Genomic DNA, 16,067 nt, shown 5'->3' on the forward strand with positions numbered 1-16,067 from the left:
AAGCTCATTGATCCTATTTGCTTTTGTACAGGTGGTAGTTTTCAAATCAGATGGCAGTGTGTTACTGAATGAGATGACAGTGAATGTACCTCATGTATCAGGTAAGGGATACAGCCTTAAGTGTTGTCACACAGCTGACTTCTCATGTATTTTTTCAGAGACAAAAGTTGGAGAGGGGCATGTGAAATATGTTCAAATGTTGAAAAAAGAACTGAATGTGTTCTGAATGATTTTGAGGTGAATATGATTTGATAGTTGTCACTGAAAATTTCATGGACAGATTCAATATGTATGCAGAGAATGACTAAAAAAAATGTCCCTTAACTTTCCTCATACAGCTTGAATATATTTTGGCGTGTGACTTAGGAAGAGGAATTGTCATGGCTTAAACTTAAAGTAGATGATTAATTTACTTATAAAGAGCAGCGTTTAGCACTTTCAAAGTCTGGGTATGCGATGTTGGAATGTCCTAGCTCTCAGTCATCGTAAGGCTCAGGCATGTGGACCCCACCCTACCACTTCCCCATGCCCTTTTGTCTGTGGAAAGAAAGCCTAGCACAAGATAACTGCCATATTTTATGGTCAACCAAGGCAGGAAAGAGAGATGTGCTATGTAGCGCCCTTTTATCTTCCTAGCTCGCTTGAGACACCAACATATTTTTATATAATCAGTGGACATAGACACTTCCAGAGACTGACTCAGATGAAGGACCCTAACTTCTGTTGGGATGTAATTATCAAACAGCAGCTGTGAGGTCCCGGAGTAACTTCTGAAAGCAATGTAGAACTTCTCTTTATCACACCTTTTTAAATATGCTCAGGCAGCACACTGACACAGTATGTGTTGCTTCTTATTTACCAGCCTATCTGCAGATGACAAAATACTCACAAGGAAGTAATTTTTTATCTGAAAGGACAAGCATTCATGGGAGGAGACAGTTGTGAATATTTATTTTAAAACAATTGCAGTGTCTAGCTGAACATTTAGAGAAATTAAACTGTTCTAGGCAATAAAGTAGACCATCTAATAAATGGATTAAATAGATAAATAGGGCATATAATAAATGATTTGCTATAAGAAATTATTTATCAGGAATTAGGGAGCCCAGTTCTTCTACTATGCTGATTTTATACATAATTCTTCTGGGTTTTCTATAACGGCTTGATTATTGTCTGTGTAAAATGTAAGAAAATCCAGAGCCTTTTTTTTTCCAAATACCTTACAACTAAAACAACATTTAGAATTAAGTGGTTTTATTTTGTTAATATTATTGTGTGTGCAGTTTTTAAAATAGGGCAAAGCAGTCTTATCCCACAGGATTAGGGCATGAGTTGATTGCTAGCTAAAAAATGACATTCTCTTGGATAGTATTGCATGTTGCAGGGGCTTATTATATATTGCATGTTATAGGGTTTATAATTTTGCATATTATGCAGCTTTAATTTCCTTTCCAGAAGTATGCAGCAACAGCTTATGAGAGAATTTGACTGGAAGGACCACTGGTCTATATCTTTCCCATATTTTGCTCAGGAAAGAGTATCTAAGATTTTATTAGAAGCAGTATATAGCTGTGTATCTCTTGTAGAGACACATCCATTACTCTGTGCATACAGCAGTGCTGGGATAATACTATCTCAAAAAATCTCTTCCTTTTCAGATTGCACATCATAAATGAGTTTGTATTGAATCTGCCTTGCAGAAAACCTCAGTTTGGTTCTGATCTTAGGGCTGAGTCATTTTAGGTAATTAACTTGTTAAGTTAGTAAGTCTATTGTGTCTAGCTGGCCAATGATTTTTAGAGAAAAAAAAAAATTCTGATCCTGTTCTCTGGAGTTTTTATGATAAACAGTATCTCAGAAGCTAATAAAAAATGTTTCTTTCAGCAACCTATGTGTGTATTTACTACACAGTTCATTTTTTGTTTTTCAGCGAGCTTCTCAGTTTTCAAGCCATCTTCCTACTACCTCATTGTACAAACTTCTTTTGGGCTTCAGCTGCAGATCCAGTTGTTTCCAATCATGCAGCTGTTTGTGACTGTTGATCAATCAGTTCAGGGAAATCTTCAAGGTGAGTGTCCACTCAAATGGGAAGCAAAGCCATGCTGTTTCACAGCTGAAGAGTCATATATTCTTTACATGGGTGGTAAATCATAGAATTGTAGAATGGTTTGGATTGAAAGGGGCCTTAAAAATCATTTTGTTGCAACCCCCCTGCCATGGGCAGGGACACCTCCCAATAGATCAGCTTGCCCACAGCTCCATCCAGCCTGTCCTTAAACACCTTCAGGGATGGGGCATCCACAGCTTCTCTGTGCACCCTCTTCCAGTGCCTCACCACCCTAATAATGAATAATTTCTTCCTAATATCCAATCTGAATCTACTCTCTTTCAGTTTAAAACCTTTTTTCAGTTTAAAACTGCTATCCCTTGTCCTGTCATGCTATTTATTGAATTCAGAAGAGTAAAGAGAGAAACCAGAATACTAGAAAAGAACTGACTCAAGCAAACTAGAAATATGTTATTGTTTCATATTGAATTTCATTTATCATTCCTGTGCCAGTGAATTAAAGTTTCTTAGAACATCTTTGTTTCTTTATTCAGTTTAATTTCAAACTATCCACCCAAAGAGGCTCTTAGTAGACTTTATGGTTTTAATTTCACCAAAAAGAATTAAAAAAAATACAGATTTTGGGGGTGATCTCCTGAGTCAGAGGTATGTTTAAGAAGATTATTCTTCTTAGAGATTTAACATTTAAAACAGGGCTTCTAAATTTTGAGTACTTACAGCATGCATTAATGCTGAGGTAGAAGAATCAGCTATATGAGCTTCTGTCTCCAGTGTTTGAGATTGGTTGTCCCTTTATCTTTGACCTTTCAGAATGAGAATGAGTAATAATTAGGAAAAATGTTTCCTTTTTCAATAGGTCTTTGTGGAAATTTTAATGGAATGGAAGGTGATGACTTTAAAACAACCAGTGGGTTGGTAGAAGCTACAGGAACTGCCTTTGCTAACACATGGAAAGCTCAGTCTATCTGTGCAGACCAGGCAGAAAGGCTGGAAGATCCCTGCAGTCTCAGCATTGAAAGTGGTAAGCACACTAATAAGTCAGATGGTTGGCTCCTGCCAGGAAGAGCAGTCTTTGCAGTATATTACTGCAACAGGCATGTAGGAGTTGCACTGTGGTGTTGATGTGTTTTGGAGGACTGTTAAATTAATAATTAATTTCTGCAAGTATGTATACATAACAGCACTGATTTCACAACAAATTGGAACGAAAGTTTAAGGAGAGTTGGAGAGGAATCCTGAGTTGGAAGACAGGGAACCAATCACATTAATTTATATTACCTGCAAAGGCATCACGTAATTCCTAGTATTATTTCTTATTATGTTCAACTTAGCTTTATGGTCCCCAAATGGAAAGGGCTGTCATGATTCTATGTAGACAACTTGCAGCAGTAAGATTTTTGATTTTATGATTGTGTGTCTACTGCTAGATAACTGAATCATAGAACAGAAATACATCTGCAGTGACTGCATGTAGTTTCTCCACTCCCCAGAGTGTATTGTTGCATTGCATTTATTGATGTGACAGCATAAGGAAGATAAGTGAATGTAATGAATATGATTATGTAATGTCATTTTCCTCCTTTTTTGCAGCAAATTATGCTGAGCATTGGTGTTCTTTGCTGAAAAACTCAGAGGGCCCTTTTGCAAGATGTCACTCAGTCATTGATCCTTCAGAATACTATAAGGTATTGCAATCTTGCACTCTTTTTAGTAGTGCTTTATTTCAGGTGGATGATACAGATAATACACCATTGCTCAAATGTTTTAGACATTACTGAATGGCTTGGCTGTAAGAGCTGGTGAAGTTTTTGCAGTGATTAACCGAGGAAGTATAGTGTGTATTCAAGTATTTTCTATAACAAGATTTTCATGGTGTGCTCCTTTAGAAAAAGGTAACTTTATTCTTCTGTCTTATTTATGATTTGTATTTAATGTACATTTTAGTGGATTGGATTTCTGAACTGGAAAGAAAATTCAACAGATGCAGGTATATACAGTAAGTGAAGGTTACCTGAGCAAAAAAGAAGAAATTCCTAAGTCTTCACATATACTTGGAACTCAATCTGAGCTCAAATTTTGTGAAGATCTTCATTAATCTGGTTAATAGTTTGCCATTATGATTTTTTGTAGTTGTGGATCTCTGGCTTTCTAAGTGGTAACCAAGAAAGAGTGGTATCAAAATCGTTTATGGAAGGTGTTGTTAGGGAGCTGGCTGCTTTTTAAAGATTCAAGAGGCTTTGCTTAGGTTAGGATAAGCATACAAACATTTTTATTCTGGATGAAATGAAGCAGCACGTTCAGTCTCTGAGCTTTGTCCATTCCTTCTATTGTTTGTTGATCATGGGAATTAATAAAAATGACGAGAGAAAGGTGCAGGATATTTCATAGCGACTGAGTTGGAATAGCTAATTGTTACCCTACGGGCTTATTGACCCCTTCATTCCTTCTTCAGAGATGTAAATATGACACCTGCCTCTGCAAGGACAATGAAGAATGCTTGTGTGCTGCCCTGTCCTCTTACTCAAGAGCCTGTGCTTTCAAAGGGATCATACTGGGAGGCTGGCGACGAAGCATCTGCAGTAAGTAGTGGAACTGTATTCCCCATGAAATCAATTAGCCATCAGAAATGAGTAGGTTTTCTCTGAGTTTGGTTGTCAATGATCTTAATGTTAAGAGATGTGGGGTATTTTAGGAATGACTAATGGAATTAAAATAGACAATGCTTATAGTGTTAACTAATTTATGCTATGTTCTTTAGATCTCATTTTTTTTTATGACACACATTTCAAACTCAGAAAGCAGTATTTTTCACTTTCACCTTCTTTCCCCACTTTAAATAATGCTATTTCCATCTTTGACTGAGGGAGTCCCAGCCATCGTTGCTTTTACGTTGTCTTTGCCTATCAGTGTATTTATTTATCATTGTCTTTCCTTTTAATCAGCAGTGCAGTATTGTTGAGAATAGGAGTTTATTATAACATATTCTCTCTCTGGTTATCTGTATGTGAAACATATGGGTATTATGTAGCAGTTAAACTATTAGTACCAGTTAAAATGAAATCTTCAACTGATAAACAAAGTTAGGCTTGCACTCCTTATGAGTTATGATATTTTTCACTTTAGTAAAATCTAACGGAGTATTTTTACCATTACTTGCTGCACAGCCAAAGAAACCAAAATAGAAACATGAAGATTAAATTGTCTATCCTGCATTTCTAGTATATCAGTTTGCTATTTTCCTTCCAGCTGGTGAACTATCTGCCTGCTCAGGAAACCAAATCTTCCTTTACAATCTTACAATGTGTGAGCAAACATGTCGTTCCATTGCTGATGGTGAAAAGCACTGCTTGCAAGACTTTGCTCCCGTGGACGGCTGTGGCTGCCCAGATAATACATACTTGGATAACCAGGATACATGTGTGCCCATCTCCAAATGCCCGTGTTATTACAAGGGGTCATACCTGGAACCAGGGGAATATGTCATAAAAGATGGAGAGCGTTGGTATGTTTTATTGTGGCTTCTCATTCATAGGGTTAAAAGCCCTTTTTAAATTTACTTATTAAGTGTAAGTAATTAGGCTACTTGTGGTACTTTAATGAACATTTGTAATGTTTCACACTATCTTTATGCTGAGCAAAATATCATCCTGTTGCAATGTAATTCTCTAATAAGTGAGAGGTACAGCTTTGTTTGGAGTTGCGACTACCAGCCTTCACAAATAATATGCCCCTTAAGCTGCACTGTCATTAGGATTTTGTTAAACAAAGGGAAAAAATGAGGTAATAAGAGGCCAGCTACTATGTTTTGTTGTTTTCTTTTCTGTCAGAAACTGATTGCTCATGTTTTCCACTGGAGGAAGGTCCCCTTGATAGGTATTTGCTATACCATAGGCTTTTGAAAGCAGTTTTCATGGGTCTAGTATTTTTTATCATGAACACTCTGACAACTGTTTGCTGCAAACATAAGTGAAAACTCTGAAATACTTCCTTCTCTCCCAAGGAGGACTGAAATGAGAGAAGAAGTGTACAGGCCAACAGATTTACAGCATATGACATGAATGGGCATACAAATTCATTGTGCGTGCTTTGATTTAAATGTTCATTACTATCTCTTTACTGAGTTATTATGAAGCATTGTATTAAGGATTAATAGAGTAACATTCATTCCTTAAAACATAATATTTCTGTGCATTATGACTAAAATCTTCCCACACCTTTTCACCAAGTGAATATTCATAAGTGCAGCTCAATAGAGTTTACCTTGAAATATCAGTAGAAATTATTCAGGATGTCTGTGATACATACTTTCTTTTTTATTTTAAAATCCTTAAATTTAAATTAAAGATACAGAGATTACATTTTTCTGAAATTGTCTTATTTCACTTCTTTCCTAGTGTTTGCCGAAATGCAAAGGTCCAGTGTACTTCAATGTACATGAGAATGAAAAGTAAGTGGCATTATATAAAGTAAAAACAAACAAACAAACAACAACAACAACAAAAAAACAACCCAAGCCTCCTAGCCCCACAGTGTACTTTCAACTTGAATTCTCCATTTATTTTGCTTGGTGTTTTTTTTCTCTTTCTGGAAAAGAGTTACACATTTTTGCTTTATTCTGTCTTTACTGAGTCTTTTGTTTCATAAGGATAGACATTCCTTGGGGTTTCCGTCTCAGTGACTGCCACTCTTCACAGACATTTGTTTTTCCTTTTCTCAGTTAACCTAAACCAAAAATGTACCTTTCAGGTATAACAGAATGCCCTTCTAACAAAACCTACTTTGACTGCAACACCTCCCCGAACTGGTCTTCACAAACGCCTATACAACTTCGCTGTGGTACTCCTCAAACCGATCATGTATGTGCTTTATTTTTCTCCATGTCTTCTTCTTTATTCTCTATTTTATAAATAACACAATGCAACACTGTATTTCAGAGAAAGTAATTGTAACTAAAAATTTTTGTTTCCCTTTCTTATTTATCTTCCTTTATTTTTCCCCAATAATTTTAATCTGTTGCCAAAGTAATGGTGATTCTACTCTTGTTTAGCCTCTCGTTTTTGTTTTCACTAAGTGTTCTGTAGAGATGTACCTCCCAAGCAAATACAATTCAGGTTCTCAGACAATCAAAAAAGAGAATGAAAAATGTCAGGAACCTACAAAGAAAAACCTTAAAAAACAAATAAATGTGAGGCTTGTTTGTGCCAGAGTGAAGTGAAGAAAAAAAAAGTGGAAGAAAAATTGAATACTTTTAAATAAGGTAGAAATTTCTCCTTCTATTCCTTAGTACCAAGCAGAGTGTGTCTCAGGCTGTGTGTGTCCTGAAGGTTTGTTTGATGATGGCAGAGGGGGCTGTGTTAAAGAAGAAGACTGCCCATGTTTTCATAACAATGAGTGGTATAATCATGGACGGAGCATAGCAGTGGACTGCAACACCTGGTAAGTTATTATTTTGTGTTCTCTTCTAGAATATATTCCGGGTGTTAAATTAAAAGCCATACCTAGACTTAAGTACTATAGTAGCTATGATAGCTGCAAGTATGTAGTCTTTATTTTCTGGCATACTTTTTGCTGCCTGAGGAAATAGAGATTGTATTGAAAATATTGGGGTAACTAGCTACTTCTGTTTTCAGTAAGCATCTCTTATAGGATAAGTGCACTCATTTTTTAGGCATAATTACTAACCAATCTAAAAAAGGTAGCTAGTCAGAGCTAAAAATTGTTGTAAACTTAAAAACAGGCTAAACTATTGAAGCTGAGACTTAAGACACTCAGTAAAACCAAAGTGGGTATTGTGAAATTGTATAAGGTAGCTGCTTAGTTTGTTCTGCAGTTTTCCAAGAGCACACTGTTGGTGAGATCTGAAAAGTCAACTTTTCTGCTCTCTTCTAGTACCTGTCAGAAAGGAGTCTGGAGCTGCACTGAAACAGCATGCTATGGGACTTGTATGATCTATGGCAGTGGCCACTATATCACATTTGATGGAAAATTCTATGACTTTGATGGGAGTTGTGAATATGTGGCTACTCAGGTAATGCTCATCTGCACTGAACTGGCATCTTGCAGTGCCTTCCAATTGCCTTGAAGATATAATTTCCTTTTTGGTTTTGCCATTTCTTATTGGCTGTCATCACTGTTCTTGAGCTGTTTGCAGATTATGCCAAGATAAATTCTGTATTTTTAGCACAGGCAAGCTTTGTGAATGTTTTCTTTTGATACAGTGTATATAAATTGTATGCAAAAGGACTAGCTCAGAGTGAGCGCTAACAGCTCATAATCATAATCTGAAATAAGTGAAAATCCTGAGTTTACAAAACAAAAACATTTTTTATTTAAAGACAATTGCTTATTTTGTTTCATTGCACTACTTGTTTCCCAGGTTCTGTCAAACATGAGACTCTGCATACTGTATGTATGCCCAAACATATATACATACATTTCTGTATACATAAAATATATTTGTTAGTGCATCTGTAAAAATATAGGTATGTAGGATCTTATATATGAAGCAGTAGGAACTATTTATACATTGTGGACATTTAAGTGTTTGCAATTATTGTTAGATTGAAATAAAAATGAAATATCCTACTCAATTTTCATATGCTCATTTATTTGTTTTCCCATAGGATTATTGTGGTGACAAAAATTCTGTTGGCTCATTCAGTATCATCACAGAGAACGTCCCTTGTGGAACTACAGGTGTCACCTGCTCAAAGGCTATTAAAATGTTTCTGGGGGTGAGTAGTGATATTCATGAGTGTATATCAATATTCAAGTATTTCAAAAAAAGTAATGCTCCAAATTTATACAGATACAAAGCCGTATCTAGCCAGCCATTAAAGTCAGCTATAATAAGTAAAGGTTAGAGACCCTATCAAATGATTTAAGGTATAGATTTTTAGGTACTGAAATCTGTTCTAGTTATCTCAAGGAAATGTGCTACACCACTTTCTGTCATCCTGGAAAGTCATCCAACAGACTTTGAGTTCTTAGTTTCAGGCTAAGTTGTACTGTCACAAATGTCTAATATTTCATCTCATCAGTAAAGTTTTATAATATTTCTCATCTTTTTAACTTTCAGAATATTGAACTGAAGTTGGAGAACAAAGATTATAAAGAAATTCCGCGAGATGTTGGTGGTGATGTGTATTACTGGAACAAGACAGTAGGCCTCTACCTCGTTATTGAGGCTAGCAATGGTGTGATGCTTATCTGGGATAAGAAGACCACAGTTTTCATCAAGCTGACCCCTGATTACAAAGTTAGGATCTCTCTGTCTTTTTTTGAAATAGTAGTATGAATAGACAAATGAGATAAGAAAACATGGATAATCTTTTATTCTGACTCTGAATTTAATCCTGTATCTTCTCCACATGAATGATTAGCTTATGTTATTACTATCACAGCTTGCAGGGGTGCAAGGTTTCTTATAGTCCATTAATGTGCATCACAGAGGATGCATAGCATACGATTGCAATAAAGCTATGTGTCTAAGACATTCAGAGTTTGCAAATGTTAAGAGCCAGTCATCCAGAGTATTTTAGGGGATGCTAATCAACTTTATAAGAACTTGGAAACCTGCATAGAATCTCAGCACCAAGTCAAAACCACACTCCCTGTGCAATGTCAGGAGATGGCTCAGATTTCTGAAAATCAGGGCACTGAATTATAGAGTACTAACTTCACTGGGCTGAATGAGGATGTGCAGGGTTAAGTAACAGGATCATAATTCTTCATGGGTCTGATATACCTTAGTATATGTACATCACTACCAAAATTTCACTACTGTGTGTAGGTTGCTATTTTTTTTTTTCTTTCAAGAAAAATGAGTGCCTGGCTTTTTTGTTTCATGGATAAAGAAATGATGTTAAATACATCAGATGCTTTTAATGAAAAAAATAATTTTGAGCTGAATTCAATTCTCTCAGGTTTACATTAATAATGTTCATTCAACTGAGTTACAATAAATTGAGAAGAATGGAAAATAAATTCATTCTTCTCAGCTGAAAGAAGCTTAGCCACTCTTCAGTGTTATAAGTGGGATGAAGGGACACAGGCATGGAGATATGGTGGATATAATTGGTTTCAAAGAGGGAAGACATGGCAGCTGTAGTTTGCTGAGTACACAGACAAATTAAAGTTTAATTTGAGTACACAGACAAATGAAAGTTTAATTTCTGTATGAATGAGTTGGAAGTAAAGGTGAAAATACATCATTTACAGGGAGAATCAATTGTCCTTTTTAATGTCAATGTTTTGTTCTTACTCTATGTGAGTCTGCTTCTCACTTGCATGATATAGTTAAAAGCTGTGGATATGTTCATTTCCTTTTCCAGGGCAAAGTGTGTGGCCTGTGTGGCAACTTTGATGACAAGTCTAACAATGATTTTACAACCAGGAGTGGGCTGCAGGAGACTAGTGCTCTGACATTTGGGAATTCCTGGAAACAGTCTTCTCTGTGTCCAGATGTCACAGAAGAGGTTAAGCCCTGTGATTTGAAACCACATCGCAAGTCCTGGGCAGAGAAAGAATGCAGCCTCATCCTGGGTGATGTCTTCAAAATTTGTCACTCAAAGGTTTGTAGAGAGCAGTAAGTGATGGGATTGCACAGTGCATCTCTGTTGCTGTAGGAACAGTGAGATATCAGAAATGAATGAAGAGAATTAAGTAGACTGATGTTCAGCTAAGTCTTCAGTTCAGCTAGAGGTGTTAGGACAGTTCAGCTAGCCTTAGCTTCTATATTGATTCCTTCAGGAGCTAAAATCCAATCCAAGTTTCTCCTCTTCTAGTCTCAAACAAAAATATTGAAATGTGTGATGAGATAAACTCCAAAAACTGGCAAACACAAAATTCTTTCCTTTGTATTTCCTGTTGAGTGCAGCCTTTTTGAGATTGGTCACAACTTGGCTGGCAAAGCTTGCTGAAAAACAAAACAAAACAAAACAACAATTTCACTGGCATTAATCCAACTCATTATTGAGGGCAATAGAATGGAACTCAGAAGATGTGAACACTGCGAAAGACTTTTATTTTTAATCCTAACAATTTATAAAGGTGCTATATTACTTTAAGTCCATTTCTATACAAAATACATTAAGCAGTTTCTAGCCTATAATGTTTGGTAATTCGTAGAAACAGCCTCATTCCTGCCCAGCTCAGTTCCCAGATCTCAAGAGGTATCTCAAGCTTATTAGTTTGGATATGAACTGGGGCATCATTCCTTTCTCCAACAGGTAAACCCAACTCCTTTCTATGATGCTTGTGTTCATGATGCCTGCTCTTGTGACAGTGGTGGAGACTGCGATTGCTTCTGTTCTGCAGTTGCTGCATATGCTCAAGAATGTACCAAGGCTGAGGCCTGTGTTTTCTGGAGAACTCCTGATATATGTCGTGAGTAACAGTTAAACACAACTGTATCTTTCTGTCTGCTGTCAGAAAGCCTATTAAATAAACTATGAATACTGTAATACTGTCCTCTGCAGGGTTGTGCTAGCTGTGCAGCGTGATTTATTTTCACAGCACATAAGGGAACAAATAGAACTACTAATTTATGTATATCAATTATCTTTTATCTAGCCTAGTTTTTTTTGTTTGTTTGTTTGTTTTTTGGTGGGTGGGGATGGGAAGGAGGTGGGGTTGTTTTAAGGCTAGGTGTTAAGTGAACCTTCCATTTTGCTTGGTAATTGGTGAATTGTAAGTCCTGTTTCCTTTCTTCTTGTTTTTTTTTGCAAATTATTCAGAATTTGGTTTTAACAAAAGTACATAGAAGTACTCCTGTGTACATTAACTTAATCAGTATTGACTGTATTAAGCAGCATCCACTAGTGGTGCTAATGCTCGTACCATTATGTGTAAAATAACATTTAAATTCATATTTCCCTCTCAAAAAAGTGCCAGAAATGTTAAATTTTTGAATTGTAAAAATTCATTCTGATTCAGAATTAAGACTAGTTTAGGTTTCCAAGTGTAAGAAGTTGTAAATTTCAGTTAGCTCTTATTTCTAGGTTTATGAAAGCTCCTACCTCTGTCCATAGTCAACTAAGCTGAATTCCATTTAAGTTGTATTCATAATGTCTCATATGCTTGTTCATGGTCTGCTGGAGGTGACTGTCTATGTGATATACCAAGTAGAACTGTTTTGAATACATACTGCAAGAGATTTTTGAAGCTTGCTAGTAGCTTTTTAGTAGCAAGCTGCTTTTAGAAAAAAAAAAAAAAAATCAGATTGTCACCCTTCGTTTTAAATTTAAATAAATACAAATTCTTACTTTTTATGTGTGTGTGTGTGTGTGTGTGTGTGTGTGTAGTTTGAATCAAACATTTTTCCCCTCAGCTTAAGTGTTCAATATCAAAATCTTAGGCCTGAGTTTTGAACCCAAATTTTGAGTGTATCCTGTGTTTGTGTGTAGTAGAAGAAAATCTAGGTCCCATACCTTAAGAGAAATTTTGCCAGCTTAACTTGCAGATTCATTTAGCTTTTACCTTTAAACATCTGGGCTGAGCTGCATTCTGGCAACTGTATTTTTAATCAACTTTCTTTTTTTTTTTTCTCATCAGCAATATTTTGTGACTACTATAACCCTCCTGATGTGTGTGAGTGGCACTATGAGCCTTGTGGCAGTGATGTCATGACCTGCAGGATGATTAATAATGTCAGCACCAATTTTTCAATACCATACCTGGAAGGTAATAAATTCCTTGCAATTTTGGTCTTCTATTTCATAAAACTTCATCCAAGTATGTTTAACAACTATGGATAAGTCACTCATCTTGACAAGATATTCCTAAATATGTTATGTTGAATTTGTGTCTCCAGTCACATGTAAACTTTTCATGTAACCTAATTTATTATTTATTAACACCAGTGGATGTTAGATACAAAACTAAGTCTCTGCTTGGATAATATCCTGAAACATGTAAAATTATTACACCATTATTATTTTTAACAACATTCTAAGAATGTTTCAAGAAATGGAAAGTCTTTTACATGATAAAGAAGCAAGTTACTGATAGTTGTTTCTTTTTATTTTTTTTTTTAATCTGATCATTGCTTGATAATTATGATACAACTTGATAACTGTCAAGTTATATGCTCGATAACTGAAAAGGATTTCATGTTATGGAAACTGCAATGATCCAAAAATGTCAATGAGGTTACAAGTATTTTCAGTTTTACTGGGTCATAAAGGAGAAGAAAACAGGCTTTTTTAAATTTTTTAATTTTTTTATTTATTTTTTGTCCACACAGTCTTTATGGTCTGAACTTATCTCCAGTTTAGGTGTTGCAAAGAAATGCCCAGAGTTTGACTTCATTATTTTACTCCTTGAACTGATGGTACAAAATTGAAAAGAACAAAATCAAAAATAAAATATAAAAAGAAAATTGACCCTATAGTTTGGAATGGATTGTCTTAGATTATTAAAACATAGGACAGACTTATTTCTGGCAGAACACTTTTAGTACAGACTTACAGTGTGAAGTGACAGTGTAAGGGGGTCTTTGTGTAACCATGACTTAAATTTTACGAGAGTTTATTTGGAAGCAGAACATAATTCTAAAGTGTATTTACATGAGAAATACAATAGGGATTGATGGATAATTACTCCTTGCAGGTGGGGTTTGTGTCACTGACTGAGAATACAAAAAAAAAAAAAAAGCAGATAAATGATCTGCTTGGGGTGGAAATGCCTGGTTTATTAAGGGCAAATAAATAAGACCTAGTATTCCAATAAATGTAGTAAAAACCTGTTCATTATTGAATCCACTTCCATATTCTTCCCCAAAGTATTATTTGAGATAGTGATGACATTTTAATATCTGTAGGAAAATCGGTATGTTTCTCTGTCTTAAAATTACTAGCTACCCATAGGACATAAGGGTTTCTCTGATATTTTGAACTATGAAAAAATACACTTCTCTGGTTTTCATAAGTAGACTCTTCTTTAGTTCTCCTCACCTTAGTATGAAAAATGAAAATTGATCAAATTTTAAGTCTTTTGGAGAGGCTAATTGTCCAAGGATTCATCTGAATTGGGAATTTTCAATTTCATAGAATCATAGAATATCCCGAGTTGGAAGAGACCCACAAAGATCATCGAGTCCAACTCCTGGCACCACACAGGTCTACCCAAAAATTCAGACCATGTGACTAAGTGCACAGTCCAAACGCTTCTTAAACTCTGACAGGGTTGGTGCAGTGACTACTTCCCTGGGGAGCCTGTTCCAGTGTGTGATAACCCTCTCAGTGAAGAACCTCTTCCTGATATCCAGCCTGAACCTTCCCTGTTGCAGCTTGACATCATTCCCGCAGGTCCTATCACAGGTCACTAAAGAGAATAGGTCGGTGCCTGCCCTTCCACTCCCCGTCATGAGGAAGCTGTAGACCGTGATGAGGTCTCCCCTCAGCCTCCTTTTTTCCAGGCTGAACAGGCCAAGTGACCTCAGCCTCTTCTCATACATCTTCCCCTCTAGGCCCTTCACCATCTTCATAGCCCTCCTCTGTACACTTGCTAATAGTTTCACGTCCTTTTTGTACTGTGGTGCCCAGAACTGCACACAGTGCTTGAGGTGAGGCTGCACCAGTGCAGAGTAGAGTGGGACAATTGCTTCCCTTGACCAACTAGTGATGCTGTGCTTGATGCACCTGAGGATATGGTTGGCCCTCCCGGCTGCCAGGGCACACAGCTGGCTCATCACCTTGCTATCAACCAAAACCCCCAGATCCCTCTCTGCAGGGCTGCACTCCAGCGTCTCATCACTGAGTCTGTACGTATAGCCAGGGTTGTCCCATCCCAGGTGCAGGACCCAGCATTTGCTCTTGTTAAACTTCATGAGGTTGGTGATCGCCCAGCTCTCTAATCAGTCCAGATCTCTCTGCAAGGCCTTTCACTATGCCTGACTCATCAAGAATCATTTACTTTCAGAAGATGTCCTGTTACAGAATTAACTTTTTATACTTTTCTTCACTCTGTTTTCTATGCTACTTGTCATCAACAGGTTGCTATCCCAGATGCCCTGAGAAGACACCCATTTATAATGAAGAGACAAAGGAATGTGTGACTTCAGATAAATGTTGGTGTTATGTCAATGGTAGTCCTGTTCGCCCTGGCGAAGAAATACCTACAGAAAACTGTACAAAGTGGTGTGTAAATATGCAAAAATATTTGCAACAATTCAGGAAATAATTTATGTATGCTGAGCACCTCATTTACTTTACTGTGCCTTAAGCATGTATTTTAATAAGCAGAGACAACTTCAACTGAAGAACTGATATATTCTAACATTTATTAATACAAGTCAGAGTAACAATGCCATTTATTCTAGATGAGACATAAACTTAAGAAATGCTGCACTTCCAATACATACAGATTCAAAATTTTTCATCCATAATTTTACAGACCCATAATAATACAGATTTCAAGTTGATAGTGTCTTTCCAATAGGTCTATTAGTAAAACAAACAAACAAACAACCTTTAAATATACTCTTAGAAGTGTCATAAGTGATACAGTGACATGAAGCCTGGCTGTGTCTCTAGAACAACCTTTTGATTTTCATGACTCTTTGGGAAGAGAGGGGCTAGTTTGCCTTGCATTCTCATTTAAGACTAGGATTTCAAAGTTACTGTAATCTGAAATGATCTGTACTAGCCCTGCAGGAGGTAGCTGAGTCTTAACTGCTCATTCCTAGAACCTTATTAATGGTAGAATTGCCATCTGTGACTCTACATGATGACCAGAGACAAAAAGACAAAAACAAAAAAAACACTGATCTAGCTGAACATTTACCACTCAGACAAATGTCTTTTATTACTGCCATGTTGCAACTTGCAACATAAAGCAGTTTATGATAGCTTAAGATGCTGCACTTAAAGAATGCAAGTAATAACTTAGTTTGAATGAAATCGTGATAGGCAATATTGGGAAATGTTATACAGAAAAGTATCCAGTAGTATGAATGAAGACTAAGCAACAAATTTGTACACTTCTGTATTCTTGGTCT

The 16,067-nt window shown here is 36.4% G+C and overlaps 1 protein-coding gene across 1 annotated transcript in view; it reads left to right on the top strand.

Moving 5' to 3' along the window:
- MUC2 (mucin 2, oligomeric mucus/gel-forming) overlaps positions 1 to 16,067 on the top strand; it is a 90,736-nt gene that overhangs the window by 8,232 nt on the left and 66,437 nt on the right. Inside the window, exons 11-26 of the mRNA XM_084519630.1 lie at positions 32 to 101; positions 1,931 to 2,068; positions 2,925 to 3,089; positions 3,659 to 3,753; positions 4,521 to 4,647; positions 5,315 to 5,570; positions 6,463 to 6,515; positions 6,815 to 6,924; positions 7,353 to 7,504; positions 7,958 to 8,096; positions 8,692 to 8,802; positions 9,147 to 9,326; positions 10,402 to 10,641; positions 11,299 to 11,455; positions 12,623 to 12,751; positions 15,063 to 15,207. Coding sequence (XP_084375756.1) covers positions 32 to 101; positions 1,931 to 2,068; positions 2,925 to 3,089; positions 3,659 to 3,753; positions 4,521 to 4,647; positions 5,315 to 5,570; positions 6,463 to 6,515; positions 6,815 to 6,924; positions 7,353 to 7,504; positions 7,958 to 8,096; positions 8,692 to 8,802; positions 9,147 to 9,326; positions 10,402 to 10,641; positions 11,299 to 11,455; positions 12,623 to 12,751; positions 15,063 to 15,207 — 2,267 coding nt within the window. The remainder of the gene's footprint in view (positions 1 to 31; positions 102 to 1,930; positions 2,069 to 2,924; positions 3,090 to 3,658; positions 3,754 to 4,520; positions 4,648 to 5,314; positions 5,571 to 6,462; positions 6,516 to 6,814; positions 6,925 to 7,352; positions 7,505 to 7,957; positions 8,097 to 8,691; positions 8,803 to 9,146; positions 9,327 to 10,401; positions 10,642 to 11,298; positions 11,456 to 12,622; positions 12,752 to 15,062; positions 15,208 to 16,067) is intronic.

This window comes from Aythya ferina, assembly GCF_964211825.1.
Source record: "Aythya ferina genome assembly, chromosome: 5".
NCBI classification, from domain to species: domain Eukaryota; kingdom Metazoa; phylum Chordata; class Aves; order Anseriformes; family Anatidae; genus Aythya; species Aythya ferina.